Source organism: Ambystoma mexicanum, chromosome 1q (assembly GCF_040938575.1).
Source record: "Ambystoma mexicanum isolate Mex_15411 chromosome 1q, UKY_AmexF1_1, whole genome shotgun sequence".
Classification (NCBI taxonomy): domain Eukaryota; kingdom Metazoa; phylum Chordata; class Amphibia; order Caudata; family Ambystomatidae; genus Ambystoma; species Ambystoma mexicanum.
Window position 1 is genome coordinate 393,275,965 of NC_090922.1, and position 22,230 is coordinate 393,298,194.

The 22,230-nt window shown below is 48.6% G+C and overlaps 1 protein-coding gene across 2 annotated transcripts in view; it reads right to left on the reverse strand.

The window, feature by feature from the left end:
• Nucleotides 1-22,230, reverse strand: part of RPGRIP1L (RPGRIP1 like) — a 1,574,704-nt gene that overhangs the window by 498,329 nt on the left and 1,054,145 nt on the right. For both annotated transcript variants that reach the window (XM_069639571.1, XM_069639577.1), the window contains exon 18: nt 16,337-16,703. In XM_069639571.1, coding sequence (XP_069495672.1) covers nt 16,337-16,703 — 367 coding nt within the window. The remainder of the gene's footprint in view (nt 1-16,336; nt 16,704-22,230) is intronic.

Genomic DNA, 22,230 nt, shown 5'->3' on the forward strand with positions numbered 1-22,230 from the left:
TTATTATCTTATACCAGGCTTCCTGTGTTTGTGAAGCCTTGGCCAACTTAGGAATTCTTCTCCACAGGCTGGACCATTCCTCCATTTCCAAACTCCTCCATATTACCCGCTTCCACCTTCTCATGAAGGGCCATCTTTCATGGGGGGTAGATTCTTCCAGGATCTTGTAAAGGTTGCTAATTAGACCCTTAGTCTCATCATTTGAGAGTAAGAATTTCTCGAAGAAGGTGACCTCCCTTGTTGCCGCTTGTTCATTTGGCGGGTATAGCAGCCAGTGACGGAAGTGGGCATACCTAAGACTCTCCCCCTTCGCTAATCCAAAAAGCTTCTTTACATTCCCTAAATGACAGGATTTCACCCTTCTGAAACATGTCACAAATTCTTCTACATCCCCCCCCTCCTCCCATTGCGTGAATGCTCCCTTCTCGGTTCCGAGGGTGAAGTCAGTATTGTTAAATATCGGTGTAAAAGGGGGCGGAAAGGATGAAATCCCCCTCCTCTCAGCCAGACTGTCCCAGTTGGTCGCCATTAAACCTGTGATAGAGCTTGCATACATTTGTTTAGGCCTAAGCTCCTTCCTCAACCATAGTACCTCCCCCAGGTCATATTTAGTCACTGCCCTATCCATTCCTACCCATAAAGGCCCCTCACCTTCCCTCAATCACTCTCTGATAACCCGCAGCTGCATTGCTTCATAATATTGTCTGAAATTTGGAAGGGTCAAACCTCCCTCCCTCTTGGAGGTCTCCAACAGGCGCCTGCTGAGTCTAGCTCGTTTTCCTTCCCAAATGAACTCCTTTGTCAAGGATCGAATCTCCCTGAAGAATTTCTCCGGGACTGTCTGCGGGATGGCTTGAAACAAATAAAGCAAACGTGGCAATATGACAATTTTAATTGCGGCTATGCGCCCCAACCAGGAGATATGTAAAGACCTCCATCTCTTGAGGTCCTTTTTAATACTGTCCAAAAGGGGAAGCTAGTTTGCCGCATACAAGCCTTTGAGCGTAGGGGTGATCCGTACTCCCAAATATTTAATTCCCCCGGGGACCAGACAAATGGGGTTTCCGTCTTCAGTCTAGCATTTAAGGCCCTATCCAGGGACAAGCCCATAAACTCTGATTTTCCCAGATTGATACCCGAGGCCTCACCAAAGTCTTCAAGTATCTTCTTGCTGGCATCGATAGATTCTACTGGATTGATTACGGAGAGCAGCATGTCATCGGCAAATGCCGTGACCTTATGCTGCTTTCCCCCAAATGGAATTCTCTGCACCCCGTCCTCGTCCCGTATCAGTTACAGGAGTGGCTCCAAATATATGGCGTAAAGCAACAGGGACAGCCTTGTTTTGTGCCCCTATTCAGTCTAAAGGCAGGTGAAAGAGACCCGTTTACCATAATCCGGGTCTTTGGCTCTTGGTAATTGGCTTTAACCATTTTTAAAAATTCCCTTCCCAACCCCATCTTCTCCATAGCGCGAAACAGATACGACCACTCCACGCGGTCGAAGGCCTTTTCAGCATCCAAAGAAAGTAGGACCACAGGAGTGTTCATTTTCTGCGTCTTTTCCACTAAGTGTGCAACTCGCTGCAGATTATCTGCCGTCTGCCTACACCGAATGAACCCCGATTGGTCCCGGTGGATTAGTTCCGGGAGCAACCCCTCTAGTGTATTGGCCAGAATCTTCGTATAAATTTTAGCATCGATATTAATCAATGCTATTGGCTTATATGATGACCGTTCCAATGGGTCTTTATGCGGTTTCAGAATTGGGGAGATTTTAGCCTCCTCCATAGAGGGAGTTATACATTCGGTATCTTTGAATGTGTTAAATAAGTAGGTCAAGTACGGTGCGAGAAAGGCCGCAAAAGTTTTATAAAACACTGTTAAATACCCATCGGGGCCCGGGGCCTTTCCAGGGGGGAGATCTGATATCACCCGTCTCACCACATCTTCTGTGATCTCTTGGCTTATGGCCTCTTGGGACTCCTCACTAATTTTGCGTAAGTTAACTTTCCCCAGGAGCTCTTCCTGGGATCGGACCGTGGGGTGCTGTGAGGTGTAAAGTGTCTCATAGTAGGCTGCTAGGTGTTCCTAAATGTCCTCATTGCGTGTTATCCTTTCTCCCGCCTCTGACCTAAGTGCCCCTATCACTTTTTTCGCTGCCTCCCCTCTCAGAAGTCAGGCCAAGAGGACATCTGTTTTGTTCGCCTTTGCATAAATGCTTTGCCGTACCGACAGTAAGGCCCCCTCAGCTTTTTTCATTCAGAGGTTTCGGAGCTGCCCCTCAGCTCGCCTGTATTCTCTAAGGGAGGCCCTATTCAGCGCTGTTTCTGCTCTTAACCGAGCAGCTTCTACTTCCCCCTCCAATTGTCTCTCAAGCTCCCCCATTCGATTGACGATGGCCGTAATGAGCTTGCCTCTAATAGTAGCCTTAAACACATCCCATCGTACACCCTCAGATGTATCACCTCTCTTATTTTCTTCCATGAATTTATTCATTTTACCTTCTATTTCCTCCCGGAGCACCGGGTCTCTCATGAGGGCCGCTGGGTATTTCCAATTCCAAATCCCCCTCCTCTTCTCCCCTAGGTCCAGGCGTATAGTGACTATTTTATGATCTGCTATACCCAGGGGGCCTACATTTACTTCCTTAACCTGACCCAAGAGGGTTGCTGACACCCAAATGTAATCTATCCTAGATTGGGTCCCATGCACCCCTGAGAAGAATGTATAACCCACGTCATCCCCCCGTGCTTCACACCAGACATCCCTCAGGCCCAACTTGGCCATTCTTTCCAGTACATCTGCTGAGGCCTCTCTCTCCAGGCCCGTTGCCCTCTTCCCGGATCTATCTCGAGCCCCACCCCACGCCAAATTAAAGTCTCCCATTACCACCACAGCACCCCTTGCCATTTCCCCTAAAATTTCAAGGAACTGTCTCAGAAATAATTCCTGTCCTGTATTTGGAGCGTACACCACTGCAATTGTGTATACATCGCCCAGACACGTCCCACGCACAATGAGGTATCTGCCCCCCTTATCCCGGACTATGTGCTCTTACCTGAACTGCACTGAGTTTTTAAGTGCCAAAGCCACCCCAGCCGTTTTCGTACTAGCCGAGGCCTGAAAGATTTGGTCGAATCCCCTAAAACTCAACTTCTTTTGGTCTTTGTATAGTAGATGGGTTTCCTCCAGACCCAATATATCCGGCCCCTCCTCCTTCGTAAACCTCTCCAGTTTTTTCCTACTCAGGGGGAGAGTTAAGCCCCTGCACGTTATGATTTATCCACTTAAATTGTCCAGATTGTTGCTAGACCCCTTGAAAGCATCCATTTCTAGGGCATCTCCATTTAGAGTCTTTCTCCCATTGGCCCTCTGCCCCCTGCGTCTTATATCAAAAAACCTCTCACCCTTGTTCCATTTGAGCCCTGTGGCCACTTTTCTCGTGCCCTGGAATTTATCGCCCGTGTTCCCCCCTCAGACCTAAACTCCCCCCCTCCCCACTTTACCCAACTGGGGTTCTCCCCCAATACCTCCCTAAAATTCCCCACTTCCATTACCACCCCCAAGATGTTTGCTCCTTGAAGCTCACTGCCCGACAGATAACTTTTGAGCCCACCACCCCTTTAAATCAGAGCTTTGTCATCAGGGAGTCGGCCCGTTGGGTGCACCTCCCCCCTCATTCTGCTTTTCTCTTCTCTCCGCCCTCTCAGGGGGTCCTTTCAGGGCATGTTTGCTCCTTCTTTTTCTCGCCCACCGTAGACCAATCCCAAGCCCTAGTTTTCTGTACATGATAGACTCCCTGAGATCTCTCCGACCTCCTCCCTAACTCTTCCTGGTCTAGCTCGAAATGCAGCATGTCCGCTCCTTCCTGTGGAGAGGTTATCCTCTTTTGTACCCCCTGCCACTCAAAGAGGAGGCCGAAGGGAAAGGTCCATTTATACTTAATCCCTTTAGCCTTTAGGAAAGCCAAGATAGGGCCCATTTGACGCCTCTTCACCAAAGTGCTACTGGCCAAGTCCTGATATAGCTCTATTGTGTGGCCATCATGGCTTAGGGGTTCTCTCTGCCTGGCGGCTCTCAAGACTGCCTCCTTTTGTGCATACCTGGCAAAGGCCGCTAATACATCTCTTGGTCTGGCATTTGCTCCGCTGTTTATACGGCCCACCCTATGGACTCTATCCAACTCCACTGATTCCAGGGAGGATTCATCCAGTAGCCTCGCAAATATATCCTGCAGTGTGCCCTTCAGATCCTTGTCTTGGACTGCTTCTGGTAGCCATTTCAACCGAATGTTGATTCTCCTAGACCTATTTTCTAAGTCCTCCATCCTCAACTCAAGTTCCTTGTTGCCGTGTCGAGTCTTTCAATTGCTTCGCTGTTCTCCTTGACCTCCTGCCCACCTCCTGCAGGCCCTTTTCTAGAATGTCCGTTCTTTCACCTAACTGGCCTACCTCTTGCCTCATTTCCGCCGCCACTTGACTTATGTCTGCTCTGAGCAGCTGAATTTGATCTTGGAAGGTCTTGACCAAGCTGTTCTGGAGGGTCAGCATCTCACCATGAAGGTCCTGACGCGATCGTGGCCTGCAGGACAACCTCCCCATGGGGGCCGGATTCCTGCTTTTCTCCTGGAGGTCCGCCTGCTCATCACACTCCTCTCTGTGCTGCCACAAGGTTGGGAGGGTGCCTAGGGTCTCTGCTTGCGATAGGCCACCCTTGGTCTGCTTGTTTTTATTCTTCAAGGACATTCTCGAAATTGGGGCACCGGGCTGACAATCCCCTCGCCCTATGGGGGCACCACGCCAAGTAGAGCCGCTGATATCGCTGCGCAGCCCACCCCCCGGGCACTCTCATCGCCGGGGACCTATACTTCGCTATTCCTTCAATTAGCTCTTTTTGTGGGAGGGGCGCGAACACTCACACAACCGTGACTCCTGCCTTGCCTCAGCACCCAGCTGTGCCTTGAGCCTTCCGCCCTGTCCCTCCTCCTTGCCTATGTCACACTCTTCCGGAGTCACTCCTCTCCTATGATTTGTGTTTCACCATGAGAGCCGGGAGACAAGTGTCACGGCTCGCTCCCTTCGCTCCCGTTCCCGCCACTTGGGGGCATGTTTTGGGGTTTATTCCCTACTGGACATTTCCTTCGAACCCTATGCTACAGTGTTCTGATGAATTGGGAACGTTAAACCCTTATATTCCAAGTTACTTCCCTTCCGGATCCATTCCAGGTTTTTGGCAGCCAGCATGTTACTTAAATCAAATGACTATGTTTCCCGGAATGCCTTGGCTCACTGCTTCACCTCCTGCTTCCCAGAATGCCTGGCTCACTGCTTCATCTCCTCTCTGGCAGCCAGCATGTTACTTAAATCAAATGACTATGCTTCCCAGAATGCCTTGGCTCACTGCTTCACCTCCTGCTTCCCAGAATGCCTGGCTCACTGCTTCGTCTCCTCCCTTGCAGCACAAGGCTGGGTGGAGGATAGGCAACACCTGTGGCTGCAGGTGCAGCAGGCGGCACGCCTGAGGGGTGTGCTCGTTTAGCAGCTTTAAAAGCCTCAGTTTGCTTCAGTCCGGCGCTGGTCATTGTAGCAGTGTTCCTGTTGTGACTAGTCTCCTGTTCCTTGTTCCTGGTTTCTGTGCCTTGTACCTAGTTCCAGTCCCTAGCTTTTGTGCCCAGTTCCTTAGCTCCTGTATCTTGTTCCTCTGCCCTGGATTTCGGATTATGTGCTAATTGATTTATGCTTTCTGAATTCCCCTTTCTGTCTTCCTCTGTCTGCAGACAGCCTTTCTCTGTGCTTAACTCTTAGTTGCAGCCCAGGTTTCCGGTGCGTTCTGTCTCTTTATGCTGTCCTGGTTACTGAAAAGCTTGATGCATTAATCTTACCTTAGTAGTATTTATTTACTACCTTTTTCCCTTGGTTGGGTGGGATAGGTTTCCTTTTGTAATAGCGTTTCCCCTGCTCCTGATCCTACTTCATTCAGAGTCCATTCCATATTTTCCATTGCACCTCTGCATTTACTTTCCATCGAATATTAGGTGTGGGTGTTGTTGTAACATGTTCCAGTGTGTATCCCCTTTTGTTTTCCTCACAAGTTAACATCACAATTCATACTTTCCCCTGACTAAGGTTTTATGTATTTGTTATCTTTAACCCTTTGCTTTTACAGCCTTCTGGGTTCCTGTTTGATCTACAGGGTTCGTGATATTACTGACATTCTAGTGGTCTTTCCGGTCCTCGGGAGTACTGTTTGAATGTTCCTTATTCAGTATTTTACAGAGTGTCAGTTCACAGAATCTGTACTTGCTTGCCCGCTACGTGGGTTTAGCGCTGTCAGTATCTGTAAGAGCATAGTGGGTAAAGAGTTTGCAGACTTTCCTTTCAGTTATAAGGAGGTCTTAAGTGTTTACCCTACATTCCTTTATTGTATATTGGTAATACTTTATTTGCACTCCTGGGTTATACATACACAAGCCTTGGGTATTTTATGCACGTTGTTAGATCCTAAGTTGTTCCCTGTGCAATTCTGTGCACTTTACCCCTTGCCATAGGCAAGGCCTTCTTCCTTTCTTAACACAAGGCTGGGGGGGAGGGTGGGGGAGTAGGGTGCTGAAACCTCCCTCCCTTATTGCCTGCCTCGCTTCCCGCGTAGCCTTTCTGTTGTTATGCTCCCCTATTGTAGTCCAAAAGAATGTCTAGCTTGTGGCTTCTGTCTAGGGGAGTACTAATTTGCGCCGGTAGAAAAATCCTCCATTACTGATCCAAATATTCAAACAAATAGCTGTCTTCTCACTTGGCGCCTACTACTCCTCCATAACTTTTCGTATCAACCGGCTTATTGCAATGCAGTTAGTAGTGAGGTAACTTTGTACATGCTATCTCACTTTGCCTTGAGAAGCGGACCGGGCCCGTTTCATGGGGGCCCACACCTACTCTCCAGTCTCCCACTCCCTTGCTGAAAGTCATCCATATTTAATGTGCACTTCTCCTCTCTTCTCTCCTGCTCGGAGAGGCACATGTCGATTTGAGACTCTAAAATGTCCACGAGGATTGGTTAGCTTCGAGCCCCTCGATGCAGTCCTCCATGCTGTCAACTTTCCCGAGCCCATCTAGTCTTTTTTTCGTGATGTCTGCTCTAAATCCCCTTATATCTTCTAGGAGTGCAGTCATGCCCCTGCTCACCGAGTTGGCTTCCTCCAGGCCTTGTGGCGCAGTGGTGGACATAGTGTCCTGAGCATGGTGGGGAGGCTGTTCATATTTGAATTTCTGGAGTGCTGATGCCCAGCTCATGGGTGTTCCTGTGGTGTTGGGCGGTCTGCGCTGAAGCACCCCCCTCCGCCCGGCTCAGGAGCTTTCAAGCTTCAGCAGTGGAGGAGGGGCTGTCCCTGGGGGTGGACCTGTCTTGTGGGGGAGAGGATAGTAAAATTCTTTCAGCTCGCAGGGGGACTCCATGAGAATCAGCAATTTATGTGAATAAGCTCAGGCTTCATTTATCTCCCTGGAAGAATCCACAATGTTGTCATGGGAACGCGTCCCCTAGGCCTTCCCCGCCTTGGCACCGCTTTAACCGGTAGACTGGTGTGCGGAAGGTGCTCTATGAGGCCACGCTGCGGGCTAACTCGGTCACAAGTGAGGGGTCTAGGGTGCAGTTCTGCGGTCCCCACCTGGGCCTACGAGCGCTGGGGAGCACAGTGTTCTGAGGCTGGGGCTGATCAGTGGAGGCCGGTTGGCACCTTGCGGCTCGTGTGAGCAGTTAAGTAGCTGGGCCCCACGTGGATGGGAGGCCCACAGGCCTCGTCACAGCTGCAGGGCTGTGGGTTCCTGGTCTGTGGTTCCTTCAAGCTGGTTTGAGATTTTAGGACTCCCCAGGTGTGGGGGGTCAACGTGAAAAAGGCATGGCTAGGCTCCCCGTGGATGGGTGGTGCAAGGGGCCTTGTCACTGCTGTAAGGCTGTGGGCTCCTGCTCCGTGGCTCCTTCAAGCAGGTTTGTGGAATTAGGACTCCCAGGGGGGTTAACAGGCAAAGGTCAAGGGGGGGGGGGGGGGGGAGTGCTGTACGTGCTGGGGGCTGGACCACCCCTTCACCTGATCCTCAGCAGGCTCTGGCGCGATGATCCAAAGCTCAGTAAGGGAGGGAGACCTTCCTCTTTGGTCCGTCTGCAAACAGCCTTTCAAGCCTCTAGCACACGATTGCACCAGCTTGGTCAAGACCTTCCAAGATCAAATTCAGCTGCTCAGAGCAGACATAAGTCAAGCGGCGGCGGCAATGAGGCAAGAGGTAGGCCAGTTAGGTGAAAGAACGGACATTCAAGAAAAGGGCCTGCAGGAGGTGGGCAGGAGGTCAAGGAGAACAGCGAAGCAATTGAAAGACTCGACACGGAAACAAGCAACTTGAGTTGAGGATGGAGGACTTAGAAAATAGGTCTAGGAGAATCAACATTCGGTTGAAATGGCTACCAGAAGTAATCCAAGACAAGGATCTGAAGGGCAGGGGGAGGGGCAGCAGGCTCTGCGGGTCCAAGGCCAAGGAGGCCGTGGCAAGCCCAATGATCGCGTTGACCCCCCCAGCCAGGTCGGCCCGCTGCTTCCGAATTGATGCGGCATGCTGTGCGGGCCTGCAGTATGACTCTCGTGGCCGGTTCCGGCAGCAGGTTCACTCCACAGCGGAAATCCAGGGGTGTCGGGGTGTCGGGAATGCTCGTGGATGTACCCTACACAGTGACGTTCTGGGGGGGCAGTGAGCACTTCACACTGGGGCTTTTCAGGGGGCCCGGTCCCGTTACCATTCCACTGGTGAGGAGCGACGCAGAGCGCTACCTACATCTCTGTGCCCCTAGTGGCCACTCTATCGATTTCTATTTTAACGTCTAACACACCATGCATTGGCTCTTGCACGTCCCCTTGCTTCCAACAGATTAGGGTTAAAGGCAATGCCGGAAAACCTTGAAATGGGCTATGCTAATTGACCATAATGTAAAACCTAAAATGTATGATATAATTCTTCCCATCATGGAATTAATTATGGCAGTAAACAACACTGATAAAGCAATGATGGCAAAGATTTTCCCACTGTTAACTACTCCTATCAAAACGATAAAACAGGGCACGATTGGAAAGGTTGGTTAGTATGACGATGCCTGCTGTTTAACAAAGAGAGATCGAGAAACTCATGGGTCTCAAATCAGGGGTAGACAGGAATAGGTTACGCCAGCTAAGGGCCAACTACAAATCCTTGCTAGCGTAAAAAAAGAAAATTTTCAGTGAAGCGATGGGGGGGGGGGACACTTCATACCGCTGACAAAGCAGGGGATATTCCATTATTTTGGAAATTGGTCTGTAGTAGAGATCCTAAATCTGATAAGCCTTGCTATGTTGCATCAGCGGTGGGCTGTGGAGATCCCACTATTTAGGTTTATATTGTGATAATTCACCCTCTTTAATCCTAGGTGTCTCTTTGCCCCGTTTATGTGAAGCAGTTCTTCTGTCCATTACTGTAAAAGAGGTGGAAGCAGCTCTCGCCACGTCTAAATGGGGTAAGACTCCTGGCCCAGGCTTAATCCCATTAGACTGATTAAAAAATTAAGTTAAAATCTAGGCTCCGGTCCTCTCAAAGGCACCTGACTTTTGGCGTAGAGCAGTCATTGTCCCGATCTGCAAAAAAGGGAGGCTGGGATAACGCCGCAAACTATCGCCTGATCTCCTTATTAGAGGTGTGTCAAACTATTTGTCAAAATCATCTTGAAGCACCCCCAAAGTTGGGTGGATAGCAATAACATAATAACTGGCCTGCAGGCAGGGTTCAGGAGAAATAGGGGCACGATGGACCATTGTTTGATCCTATTCCTGTTGATCCAAAAGTATACATCGCTTTAGAAAAGGAATCTTTACATTATATTTCTTGATTTAAGCACAGCTTTTGATTCTGTTTCAAGGGGAATGTTGTGGCAAATTCTTCTAACTCGGGGGGGCGGGGGGGTGGGAGGCAGGGGTTGCTAAACTTGATTAATGTCCTAACTCAACTGTACTCAAACACAAATGCCTGCGTCCGCTATGGCCGCGCGACGGGGTGGGGAGCGAGACAACTGACCAGTTCGAAGTGTTCATGTGTGTTAGACAAGGTTGCGTCCTGGCCCGCTCCTCTTCTCATCCACTCCAAAGGGCCTAGAAAAATCTTTATCTATAATCCTGGCCAAGTGTTCTCAGTTCCACCTCAAATTGAACGTCGGTAAAACCAAATCGATGATGTTCAGCCCCCAATCTACCAAACATAGCGCGTTCCAACTAAAAGTGCGAGGTGGTCTGATTGAACAAGTGGACCACTTTGACTATCTTGGGGTGAGGTTTCAGGAGTATCCTGGTTGGGTCCCCCAGGTTGCCAAAGCGGTAATCAACCTGGATAAATTAAGCAGCGCTTTTAGGTCATACTTTTGCAGTCACAGTAGTGGTGCTGTGTCCCCGACTCTGGATCTATATAACAAGCAAGTACAGCCGGAAGTGGCCAGCAGCCATGCGGTGAGGCAGCAGAAACGAAAGCTCCCGTTAGATCTGCTGATAAGATCCTGAAATCGGTCAGTTTTGACTGATAATTGCAAGATACTGCATCGGAATACTCAAGGAACAGTTGGACCCAAAACCGCAGTGTTTCGATGCAGCATTTGGGCATATGAAAGAGACATGGTGCTCGTATCACAGAGAGGGCGAAAGCAAGATGGCGGTGGAGTGTTTGACTGGCCCGAAGTGAAGACGGAGAGTCGTGCAGCGACCCAGGAAGCCCCCTAGAGAGCAAGCAGATCACAATTGGGTCTGCGCCAACAGAGGTGCTGGCAGATGAGGGAGCTGGGCTGAAGAAGAGCATGTGGCCCTAAACAGCGTGGTGCCCGCGGACCATAGTGTGGCCTGTCTGGTGGCGGCGCGGGGCAGTAGCGCCCTGGACTGTGGCGCTGTCGCTCCTGTATAGGGCTAAAAACAAATTGCACCGACGTGCACAGGATGATTAGCGCGCGCAGTGAACGCGTAATGCAGGCTATGCCTCCCCCCTGTACAGAACCACTGGTGCCCGGCCGGAGTGACAAAAGCCATGTGGGAGCACAGTCCTCACGGCCCTGGCTGCACAAAACAGCACATTTTACTACCATTACTCAGATAGCCGTGCGACCTAACTACATTGACCACAAGAGACAAGGAGACATACTGGGCACACTAGAACTCGGGCCAGCCCCAAAACACTTGTACCACACATGGGACAGAGAGGCCGGAAGACCCCCAATAGCCCCAGGTGCAGAATGCGTCCCGCCCACCCAAAGACTGCTGCTGATAACATCACTGTAAGGCCTAGCAACAAACTGCCGAAAATGCCAGATAAGCAGCGGAGCGGCAAAGCCAAACAAACAATAAAGGAATCCAACGCTCGTAAGAGCGAAAACGGCCCACATCTCCCAGACAATAATGCAATGCGGCCTGATCCGCAGGCTTAGGCGCCAAGAAGAGGGCCCTATCCTGGAAGTGATTGCAGCACTAAAATCTGCACTAGAACAGAAAAGGGACGCAGTCATAGTGGATGTGGGCCTATTATGCCAAGATTTACGGGCACTAGCAGACAGAATGGGCACCGCAGAACACCAAGTGCAAGAAAATGCCACCAATATCAGTAGCGCTCAAACCCATATCACCCATACTCTCGGGAGAATACAAACCTTAGAACAAAGAGCCGAGGATGCGTAAGGCAGAGCCCGAAGAAACAACATCTGCATAATGGGCCTGCCATGGGCCTGCCAGAAGGAGAGGAGGGCAGAGACCCTACCAACTACATCGAAAACCTGTTGCTACAGGAAGTCGGCTCTGGCACACTGTCACAGTACTTCACAGTGGGGAGAGGCCACAGATCCTTGGCCAAAACACCCCCTCCAGACACCCCATCGAGGCCTATGATAGCTAAATTCATGAACTTTAAAGACCCGGGAAAAGATCCTCAGTTTTTCAAGAGAAGGGGGCATAATCACTAGAAACTCCTTCATGCAGGCTATCTAGCCCGACTATATGGCACTGGTGCAGAGGCGCAGGATGATGTTTGGCCCGACAAAAGAGCGCCTCATGAAAGTGAACCTGCGATACTTGCTACTATACACTGCTAAATTAAAAGTGCTAGATAATGGTAGATCCTACTTCTTCGAGACCACCGAAGCCCACATTTGGATGGACGAGCAGGGCATACACCAGCCAGCAGCCAGACACAACAACAATGGCACCCGAGTGACTACCAACAGCAAAATCCATCATCGAACCCAGGTCTGAAAATGGACCCTCATTATTAACAAGACACGGAGGACAAACATGTTCAAAGCCGCAGGAGGTAGTAAAGGAACCTCTAACACAAGAACCAACTGCCTGACTGTTGCTGCAACAAGCAACCCCCAGAACGTTTAACAAAGTTTAGATGCCAGTTAGAAGGGAACGGAGTAACTGTGGGCAACTGTTTCCAATGCCCATGCATCTGAAATAATAGCCTGCCATTCTGTCAGATGCTGTGACAGTCTGCATCCCACTGCAGTCCTCAGAGAGGTTTTGGGGCGGCTGACGCAGTGGCTGATGGCAAAGTAGCCGCTGCTGAGGCGTTCTTAGTACCTCTTCCTCGTCTTCTTTGGCCTCCTTGAACTGACTGTCCTCTGCCTGCCTCTGTCTCTTCCAAATGTGGAGTAGTGACGAAAGGCCCTACTCCTCCAGGGCGTACCTGTGGGGCGATTTGGAGGTTGTCTAATCGCAGCAGCAAGGGATTTGGCTGCTGCCTTTGAATTTTACATTTTCTCCAGACTTTCATCAGCCTTGCTTCCGAACAAATGTGTGCCAACAAAGGTTATGTTAAGCAGTTTGGATTGTACATCTGGAGCAAATCCCGACTTCCTCAACCAGGCAAACCTGCAAATAACTGTACTAGCGGCCATTGCTCTGATGATACTGTCGACGGAGTCAAGACCAGTCTGGGGGGATTCAAACATAGCATCCTTTCCATCCTTGACTATGTTCAAAAACCTGTCTCGTTCTTCCCATTCGTGGATATGGTCAGCCGCCATGGATATACACTTCCAAAGGGTATGAGTGAACCCAGCCAACGTGCACGTGGCATTTGCTGATTTCAGGGACAAACTGCCACCCGAAAAAACATTTTGGGCTAGAGCATTGTAACGCTTATCATCCCTATCAGGAGGGATAGTAGGGTAGTTATTTTGTCTAGTGGTTGAGGTGGTGGCTTGTACCACCAGACTCTCTGGGTGTTTTGACAAATAGGGAACACTACTTGACACCCTATATTTAGAAGCCAGTTTCTTGTTGACAGCCGGATTGGGGTAAATGGATAAAAGGTAAAGGGTAAATGAATGGCTCCCAGCTCCCCTCCCCCTACAGCAGTCCCACCCTACAGTTTTTATTTACACGTTTGATCAAACTGCTGGCTGAAGTGGTGGGCTCCGATCGGAAACTCACGGTCTTGGAATGACCACTTGGATAGAATCTCACCGTTTGCAGATGATATTCTTCTTTAGGTGAGTAACCCAGAGGTGTCAGTACCAAGGGCTGGGGAAGTACTACGTACGTTTGGGGCTTATAGTGGTCTTAAGGTCAGCTGGGGAAAGTCTGTATACTATGAGCTTACCAGAGTTAAAGGAGGTCTTGAGCCATGGGGCGTGCTGGTGCCCACTAGAGAACCATTTAGATACTTGGGTATTACGATTACTAGGACACAGGAAGATTTATTCCGTCTTAATTGGCCTTCGATTTCCACAATTTCCTCAAGGATATCAGAAGATGGGCTGAGCTCCCATTGTTACTCTTGGGCAAGGTTGCACTTTTCAATATGATAGCATTGAGCAAGTTCTTATATGTCAGGCAGGACACTCCCCGTGTGATCCCGGGTGAGAAATTTGACAAAGTGGATAAAGGATTGAGACGAATGCTCTGGGGCACCACCACCCCTAGCATATTTTGTATTTATTTATTTGGTATTTATAATGTACCTATACACAATGTTTCATAGCACTAGATATTCTAATGCAGTCTGTCTGGGAGGGGAGATTGAATCCCCCAAATCTTTGGAAGCACTCCTGGCCCATTCAGTTAGTGGCAACAAATGGCTGGTTCTTCCTAGGAAAGGGCAATCTTGCAGTTCATCTGGAGATTTGGAAAATGGGAGCAATGACCCCCCCCCCCCAGAATTCTCTATGGAATGACATGCCCAAATGGGTTCCTGCAGACAGGAAAGGTGGCGATCAGGTTATGGCATACCTTGATGGACAGGACAAAAAACAGAAGGAGGATGGATTTGGACCAGCTCCCCGGGGTAACAGGTTGATTCCCAAGCTTAGGGCAGTACAGGGGCATCAGCGTTAATTAAATTGAAATAGGGGTGAAGGCAGTGGGTGATGTGATTAGCGAGGAGCCCGCAGTGTCCTTTCAAGATTTACAGAAAGCCTTTGGGGTGAACACACAATGTTCTACCAGTATTTACAACTGCGACACATGCTTGGGGGGGCGTTTGAGGTAAGACCTGATGCCCTCCCCCCTAACCACCCAAAATTCACCTTTGCTTAGATTGACGGCAACAGAGAAGTTTAATGACAAACTAATTTTGAGGGCCAATAGGTGGGTAGATAGCTTTCACTGCAAAACCACTGCTTAAACTAGTGGAGTGCTAGGAAAGAGACCTGAGCCCTGTAGATGATGGGGATTGTGAATGTGCCCTAGGGGTGGCTAGAGAGATAGCTATAGATGCGAGGCATAGGGCCATCTAATGCTAGGTGTTTCATTGAGTGTATTACACCCCACTGGCTTTTCAGAATGGTAAGGAGGGAAAACTATATTTGCTCAAAATTTTGGATTGAGGTGGAACATATCACCTGTCTGAGAATAAAGGCCTGTGGGGAGCAAGTGTTAAAAATGCTGAACATCCTTGTAGAGGAAGAATTGGGAATAGACCGGCTAGGTGCCTGCTGGGGATTTAGGGCGATGCATTCCTTACAGCATCTGAAAAGACCCAACTAGGGGTGACCTTGGAACTAGCAAAAAGGGGTATCACAATGAAATGGGGGAGTGGAGATGTCTCCGTGGGATGGACGGGTGTATGGGCCTCAAAAGGCTGGTATACAATTAATAGAGGGAAAATACGAGAAGGTATGGGGGTAATGGGTTGACCGTATTGGAGGTTCTTGATGTTAGGCTGGGGCGCAGAGAACAGCTGTATGGCTGGAGTTGGTCTGATGCCAGATGGTTGGGGGAAAGGGCGTTGGAGGGAGCAGGGTGGGACAAATGGTAAGCTGTTGTGGGGGGGAATATCTTTATACCATTTTGTGACTCTGATTTTGGCTTTGTATCCCGTTAAGCCGAGACATTGGCCAGTACAAGTGTGTGTTTATTTGTTAAAAACCAAATAAAGTTTCTTTATACATTTTTTTTAAAACTTTCCACGTGTGCTCTGGTCCCTTACACTCTAGGCAGAGTGAATGGCGGTCAGCTGTTGAGTACTTAGGCCTGCATCACATACAGGCTACAATGCCTTTATGTCAGCCATAAGCGATAGGAAACCCCGACTGCAACGCCTGAGACAAGGGGAAAAATCGTTGTATGAAGGACTAAGAAAAAATGGGTAGGAAGAAAACGACCTGCTGCTGGAAGTGTCCAACCCTAACTGCACAGAGAAAAGTACGGAGGCTGAGGCCCAGAGGCAGGACCTAGGAAGGCAGGACTGTTGCCGTGCATGAGCAGGGCTCCACATAAAATAAACAAAGGACACATTTTTTGTGATGCTACAAAAAACACTCCAATCCGAACCCGAAGGATGGAATGTCCCACAAGCATGGAGTAATGGGAACAGAACGTAGGAGAAGACAGTGTTGCAGTATGTGTGGAACACAGATGATTGAGTTTTTGAGCTAGTTTTGCTAAACTGAAGGATATACATGGGCTAGTCAAAACAGGTGCCTATTAAACACAAGGCTGAAAGCCTGGGCCAACATAGTAATACAATGCATCAGGTAGCCTTGGTTTAATTTAATTTAATTAACAATGATGTGGGAAATCAAATGTATAGAAGAGGGTAGGATCGATTAACCCTGAAATAGGTGAATAGTGGGAACTTCACTAACAGGATGTGGTGGACACACCACTGTGTAGTAGCATATGAGAATCAAAATCCCAGCTTAAAACAACAAGAAAACAATTTCACATTGCACAGTGTAAATCAAAATACATTGGAGCTGCAGGCTCCTGCGTGCCTTCCATTAATTCCTGTTTGTCAATTTGTAAATATAGTAAAACAATACTCATTAATGATTTATTTACTTTAAGCTCTTACCTGAGATACTTTTATCATGCGCTAAAGAAATAAGTGGCACATTAGCCTTTCCAATGTAAAAATCGCCTTGTGTTTCACCATCATCAAACACGTAAAAACTCAATGCCTGAGATTTGAGATATCGGTCCAGTTCAGCACTCATCGGCACTGGAAAACACATGTGATCATCAAACTGTGGATTGTTGCTACTTGGGATGACGTTAGTGTCATGATCTGAAAAATCAAAGAACTTGTATACAACGTAGGGATTTGGTTGCAAGTGGCTTCCGCTTGTAAGTAGATTGTTGCAGCTTTTTATAGTGATATTGAGCTCGTTCAAGTTGCTGTCTGCTGAAACAGGAGTAATGTCATGAGTAGGTCCACTTGCCTGTTGAAAAAATAGAAAGATATTAAAATGAAATTACTAGTTATATTGTCCTTCTGTAAGACATCCCAAATTCAGCAGTAAACCTGAATGTAGTCCAATCAGTTCTTTAGTAAGAGAAAATCACTAACCTGTAACACATGCAGTGCCGTTTCATCTATAGATTGATTAAACTTTGGATTGCTCTTCCAGATTCAGAAAACAATTCAGATCGTTTAAGAGTTAACTTTTTTCAGAAAGTGAGTGTTCATCAACATGCTTCCTTCGGACACAGTGTCACAGAGACCATAAGCATACACCTCATCTACTAAGCAGTTAAAGGAGCAATTACTTACCAGTAATATTCTTTTTATGGATTCTTCTCTTACAGATTTCATATCTTGATGGATATCCTCTAGCGGCAGTTGTTCTTGGAAAATATCAACAGGAAGCACAGTATAGCATGACACCATCCCTCCAGCTGTTACGCGTTCAGACTGCAGCAACCCTAGACTTCAGACATGGTGTTGGCTGCCCTACTTATTGCATGCACTATGGCCCTGTACCTCAGTTCCCCACCATTCTCCCCAACCCCTTGTGCTCAGTAGCCAAGGGAATCTGTTCCTATGCGATGGAAACACACACAAATATAGAAACAACAGTTGTTTTTTGGTATGAGACTAACAAAACCTTTGATTAATCAGATGTGTGTATGTATTTATATATATATATATATATATATATATATATGTATATATATATATATATATATATATATATATAAAGACAGTCTCCCTGATGACGTGTCTTAGCACAGAAACCGGTCGGAGGAAAACACCAGTGGCTTAGAAGGTTGTGCAGGGAACTAGAGTGTGCCCCCTTCCTCGTTTTGCCATTTTTCCAGGATTTTGAAGGGTGGAATCTTCAAGACCTGACAGGGTGCTGCACCAGGGTGATACATGCCCGGCTTTGGAGTGCCTCACTGCAGGCTTCTCCCCCCCCTTTCTCCATTGTGGGATTGGGCGTGAGCTTTTTCCTTGCTAACCTGATGACTACATCTACCAGAAGCCCTTGCAGCAGAAATCATCATTGATTATCATCACCTGCACTTGCTGTGAGCTGCAAGTTGAGACAGCCTCCCTGATGACGTGTATTAGCACAGAAACTGGTCGGAGGAGAACACCAGTAGCTTAGAAGGTTGTGCAGGGAACTGGAGTGCGCCCCTTTCCTCATTTTGCCATATATATATATGGGATACATTACTCACCGTAATCGTATTTCTGATGCTTGTATCTGCTTAGATTCACATGCTGTGCATAGGCCGACATCTAGTGGAAGCTGCAGAGTATTACAGTTTGTTTTTCGAAAATCGAAAAAGGGCGTCGACACAGGGCGTGCCAGTAATACTATCCCTAGTGTGACGTCCACTGTACCCATGATCCCTCACGCGTCTAGGATCCCCAGATTGTGTTTTTCCTGACATGAGGTAGCATGAGGAGTAGCGTGAGTACAGATAGTCCAAGCAGATAGACAGAAAGGTAAGACTACAAGCAACCATGCGCCTTCTCTCGGAGGGGAGGAAGGGTGGGTCGCATGTGAATCTAAGCAGATACAAGCATCAGAAATACGATTACGGTGAGTAATGTATCCCTTCTGAGGCTTGTGGAATCTGCTTAGATCACATGCTGTGCATAGATTAGCGAGCAGTACCAGAAGAAGGAGGTGGGATGTGAGAAGGGTCATGAGCAAACAGGTGTCTTAGAACCGCTTGTCCCACTTGTGTATCTGTCTTGGAATGAGTGTCAATGCAGTAATGCTGAGTAAAAGTGTGAATAGAGCTCCAAGTAGCTGCTTTGCAAATGGTGTCGAGGGGAACATTTGCAATGAAAGCCAGAGTGGCCCCAATGCCTCTAGTAGAGTGGGCCCTTGGCGTAAACGGCAGAGTCTTTTCAGAAAGAGAGTAACACAGCTGTATACAGTTGATAATCCACTTAGAGATAGCGCCCTTAGAGACGCGATCCCCCTCTCTGCCTGTAGCTACGGAGACAAACAGTTGATCTGTTTTCTTGCACTGACAGAGCCTGAATTTCACTGACCCTTCTTATGGAGGTAATGGCTACTAAGAAGGCCGTTTTATAAGTCAGGTGTTTGAGACTACTTTTATGCATGGGTTCGAAGGGGGGGCCCATGAGTTTAGCTAGCACCACGTTGAGGTCCCATCCTGGCGGTGGGTTCGAAATAGGAGGGTGAAGTCTCTTTACTCCTTCCATGAAGGCTTTAACCACTGGTACTTTCCACCACGAGAACCTGTTATGGGATGTGGTGTAAGCCGAGAGGGCTGCCAGGTGTACTTTCAGAGAGTTAAAAACCAACCCTGCATCCAGCAGGTGGAGCATGTATGTTACAACGTTGGAAGGAGTGCAATCAACCGGGTTGATTTGTTTATTCTGGCACCAGATAACGAATCTTTTCCACTTGTCAAAGTAACAGTGTCTTGTATTTGGTTTCTTGGACTCTTTTAGAATGTCCATACACCTCTGTGGTAATTTGAGATGTCCAAACTCTATGACTTCAGGAGCCATGCTGCTAGGTTCATAGAGTTGGGTTCCTGATGCACTGTTTGACCTTGTTGCTGGGACAGAAGGTTGTACCAGGCTGGGAGTCTGATGGGCTCGCACACCGCCATCCTGCGTAGGTGTGGAAACCATGGTTGTCTTGCCCACATGGGAGCAACTAGGATGAGCGTCATTGATTCCTTGTTCATCTTGTACACCACCTTCCTGATGAGAGGAGTTGGTGGAAAAGCGTACGCAAACATCCCTGACCAGTTCATCCACAGGGCATTCCCCTGGGAGTCCGTTTGGGGGAACCTGGATGCAAATCCTGGGCATTGTTTGTTTTCGCTTGTGGCGAATAGGTCTATAGTGGGGAAACCCCACTGAGAGAAGAGATCTTCTACTACGTCTCTGTGAAGGACCCATTCGTGTTCTTCTGGGAGGGAGTCTCTGCTTAGAGCATCCGCTAGGGAATTGAGCTCCCCTGGAACATGTTGCGATGACAGGAAGATGTTTCGTCTGAGTGCCCATATCCATATTTTCTGGGCAAGCTTGGACAGATTTGGCGAACGAGTCCCTCCTTGCTTGTTCAGATAGAACATGGCTGTCGTGCTGTCCGTCCTGATCTGCACCGACAAGTTCAGTAGATGGGGCTCGAACGCCTGCAGCGCTCGGAATACTGCCAGAAGCTCTAGCAGATTGATGTGGTTCTTGGCTACTGAGTGAGACCAGAGACCCTGAGCTGTGTGGTGGAGATAGTGAGCTCCCCACCCAGTCAGGCATGCATCTGTAGTCACCACTGCCTGTACTTCGGGATCGTAAAAGGGTTTCCCCTTCACGAGATTCTCTCTTGTCCACCAGTGTAGGCTCTGTACGAGTGTTGGCGAAACGACCACTAGATCGTCCCACTGACCACTTGCCTGAGACCACTGTTTCGCCAACCATTCCTGCATGGGACGCATGCGCAGACGCGCGTGGGGGACCAGGTAAATGCATGACGCCATCATGCCCAGTAACCGCATAGCTTTGCGTACTGTTATCTGTTGACCTGACTGATAATGCGGAATTTGCAGAAGTATATTCCGAATTCTTTCTTCCGAAGGGAAGGTCAATTCTCTCTGAGTATCTAGGATAGCTCCTAGAAACTGTTTTGAGGTGCTTGGCACCAGACTTGACTTTTTCTCGTTGATAGAGAAGCCTAATTCCTGGGGTTTCCCCCGTTATGAGCCAGTCGTCCAGATAAGGGTACACTGGGATTGCCTCCCTGCGTAGGTGTGCAGCTGCCACCGCCAGTACCTTGGTGAATACCCTTGGTGCTGAAGCTATCCCGAAGGGCAGTACCTTGAATTGGTAGTGGCGACTGTCCACCTTGAAGCGCAAGTATTTTCTGTGCGCCGGGAGCATGGAAATATGAAAATAGGCATCTTTCATATCCAAGGTTGCCATGTAATCCCCCTTTTTTAGGAGTGGGATTACCTCTTGTAGCGTGGTCCTACGGAATTTTTGGGGCTTGACATACTTGTTGGCAGGCCGTAAGTCCAATACTGGGCGCATAGTTAAATCTTTCTTTGGCACAAGGAAGTAAGTTGAATAGATACCCTTGTTTACCTGGTGTCCTGGGACGAGTTCTATCGCGTCCTTTAGGAGCAGATTGTAGATTTCCTCGAGGAGGATCTTTTGATGTTCTAAAGAGTGGACTTTTTGTCTTGGAGGGTGGTTTCGGGGACGTTGCAGTAGTTCTATACAGTACCCCTTGGATACCGTCGACAGCACCCATCTGTCGGATGTTATCCCTTCTCATGCCTGGGTGAAGCTGGATATTCGTCCCCCTACTGGGGTTGCATGGGAAGGGACCCTGAAATGAGCGTCACTGCTTTGGTGGAGGCGTGCCGCCTCCTTTACTGGGGCTGCCTCTGCCTCTACCACGTCCTCTTCTACTAGCCCTACCATACCCCTGGGTAGACTGTTGTGAGTTGGTGTTCCATTGTGTACCCTGGGTGTGGGAATAGCTATTTCCTCTATTGGAATTTTGGCCGCGGGGGCGACGAAAATTGCCGTTCCCTCTTTGGTTAGGTGGTTTTGTAGTTAACTGGCCAAGGGATTTGAGGGTGTCGAATTCCTCCTTAGCGTTTTTTAGTGCGTCCTCGACTGCCTTTCCAAACAGGAGATCACTTTCCACTGGTTTGTCTAAGAGTGCAGCTTGTGTTTCTGCTCTGAATCCCGACTGCCTCAACCAAGCATGTCTTTTGATGACAGTCCCCTCTGCTATAATTCTACCCGCATTGTCTGCGGCGTCTAAAGTTGCTTTTAAAATGCAGCCTGAGACGTTTCTTCCCTCTGCACAAATGCGAGATAGCTGGCTCTTAAGGGGTTCGGGAGCGGAATCTATTAGTGCTGCCACTTCTTCCCACTGATGGCAGTTGTAGCTGGCCAACAGTGTGGTGGAATTCGCGATTCTGGTTTGGTAGGCTGCCGTGGAAGCTACTTTTCTACCAAAACCATAGAGTTTCTTACTTTCCTTGTCGGGGGGAGCCTCCGAGGAAGATAATGGGGTTCCAGCTCTCTTGCGGGTGTTAGTTACGACTAGAGAGTCTGGCTTAAGTTGGCCTCTAATATATAGAGGGTCCGACTGGGCTGCTTTAAACAGCTTCTCTACTCTCGGGTTTACAGGTCTTGTCAGGTTTGGGTTGACAAGAGATGGTGCTATTCTGCGTTGAATAGATTTCAGGATGGGAATGGTCTGGGCTACTGTCTTCCTTTCCCCTATTAGTTCCTCCGCGAAGTCCCTCTCTTCTTGGACACCTTGTGTGTCTATGTGGAAGTGGTTAGCTGCCCGAGAGAGCAGTTCATTCAGGAGGGGCTGATTATCTATTGGGGAATCAGACACTGGGGCTTCCCTTTCGACTGGTGAGTCCATTCTGAAAATATCTGGGCTATTTTCTGGCTCATCCTCGTCTTCGTCCTCCCCGTAATAATCTGACACTGCGAGATCTTCT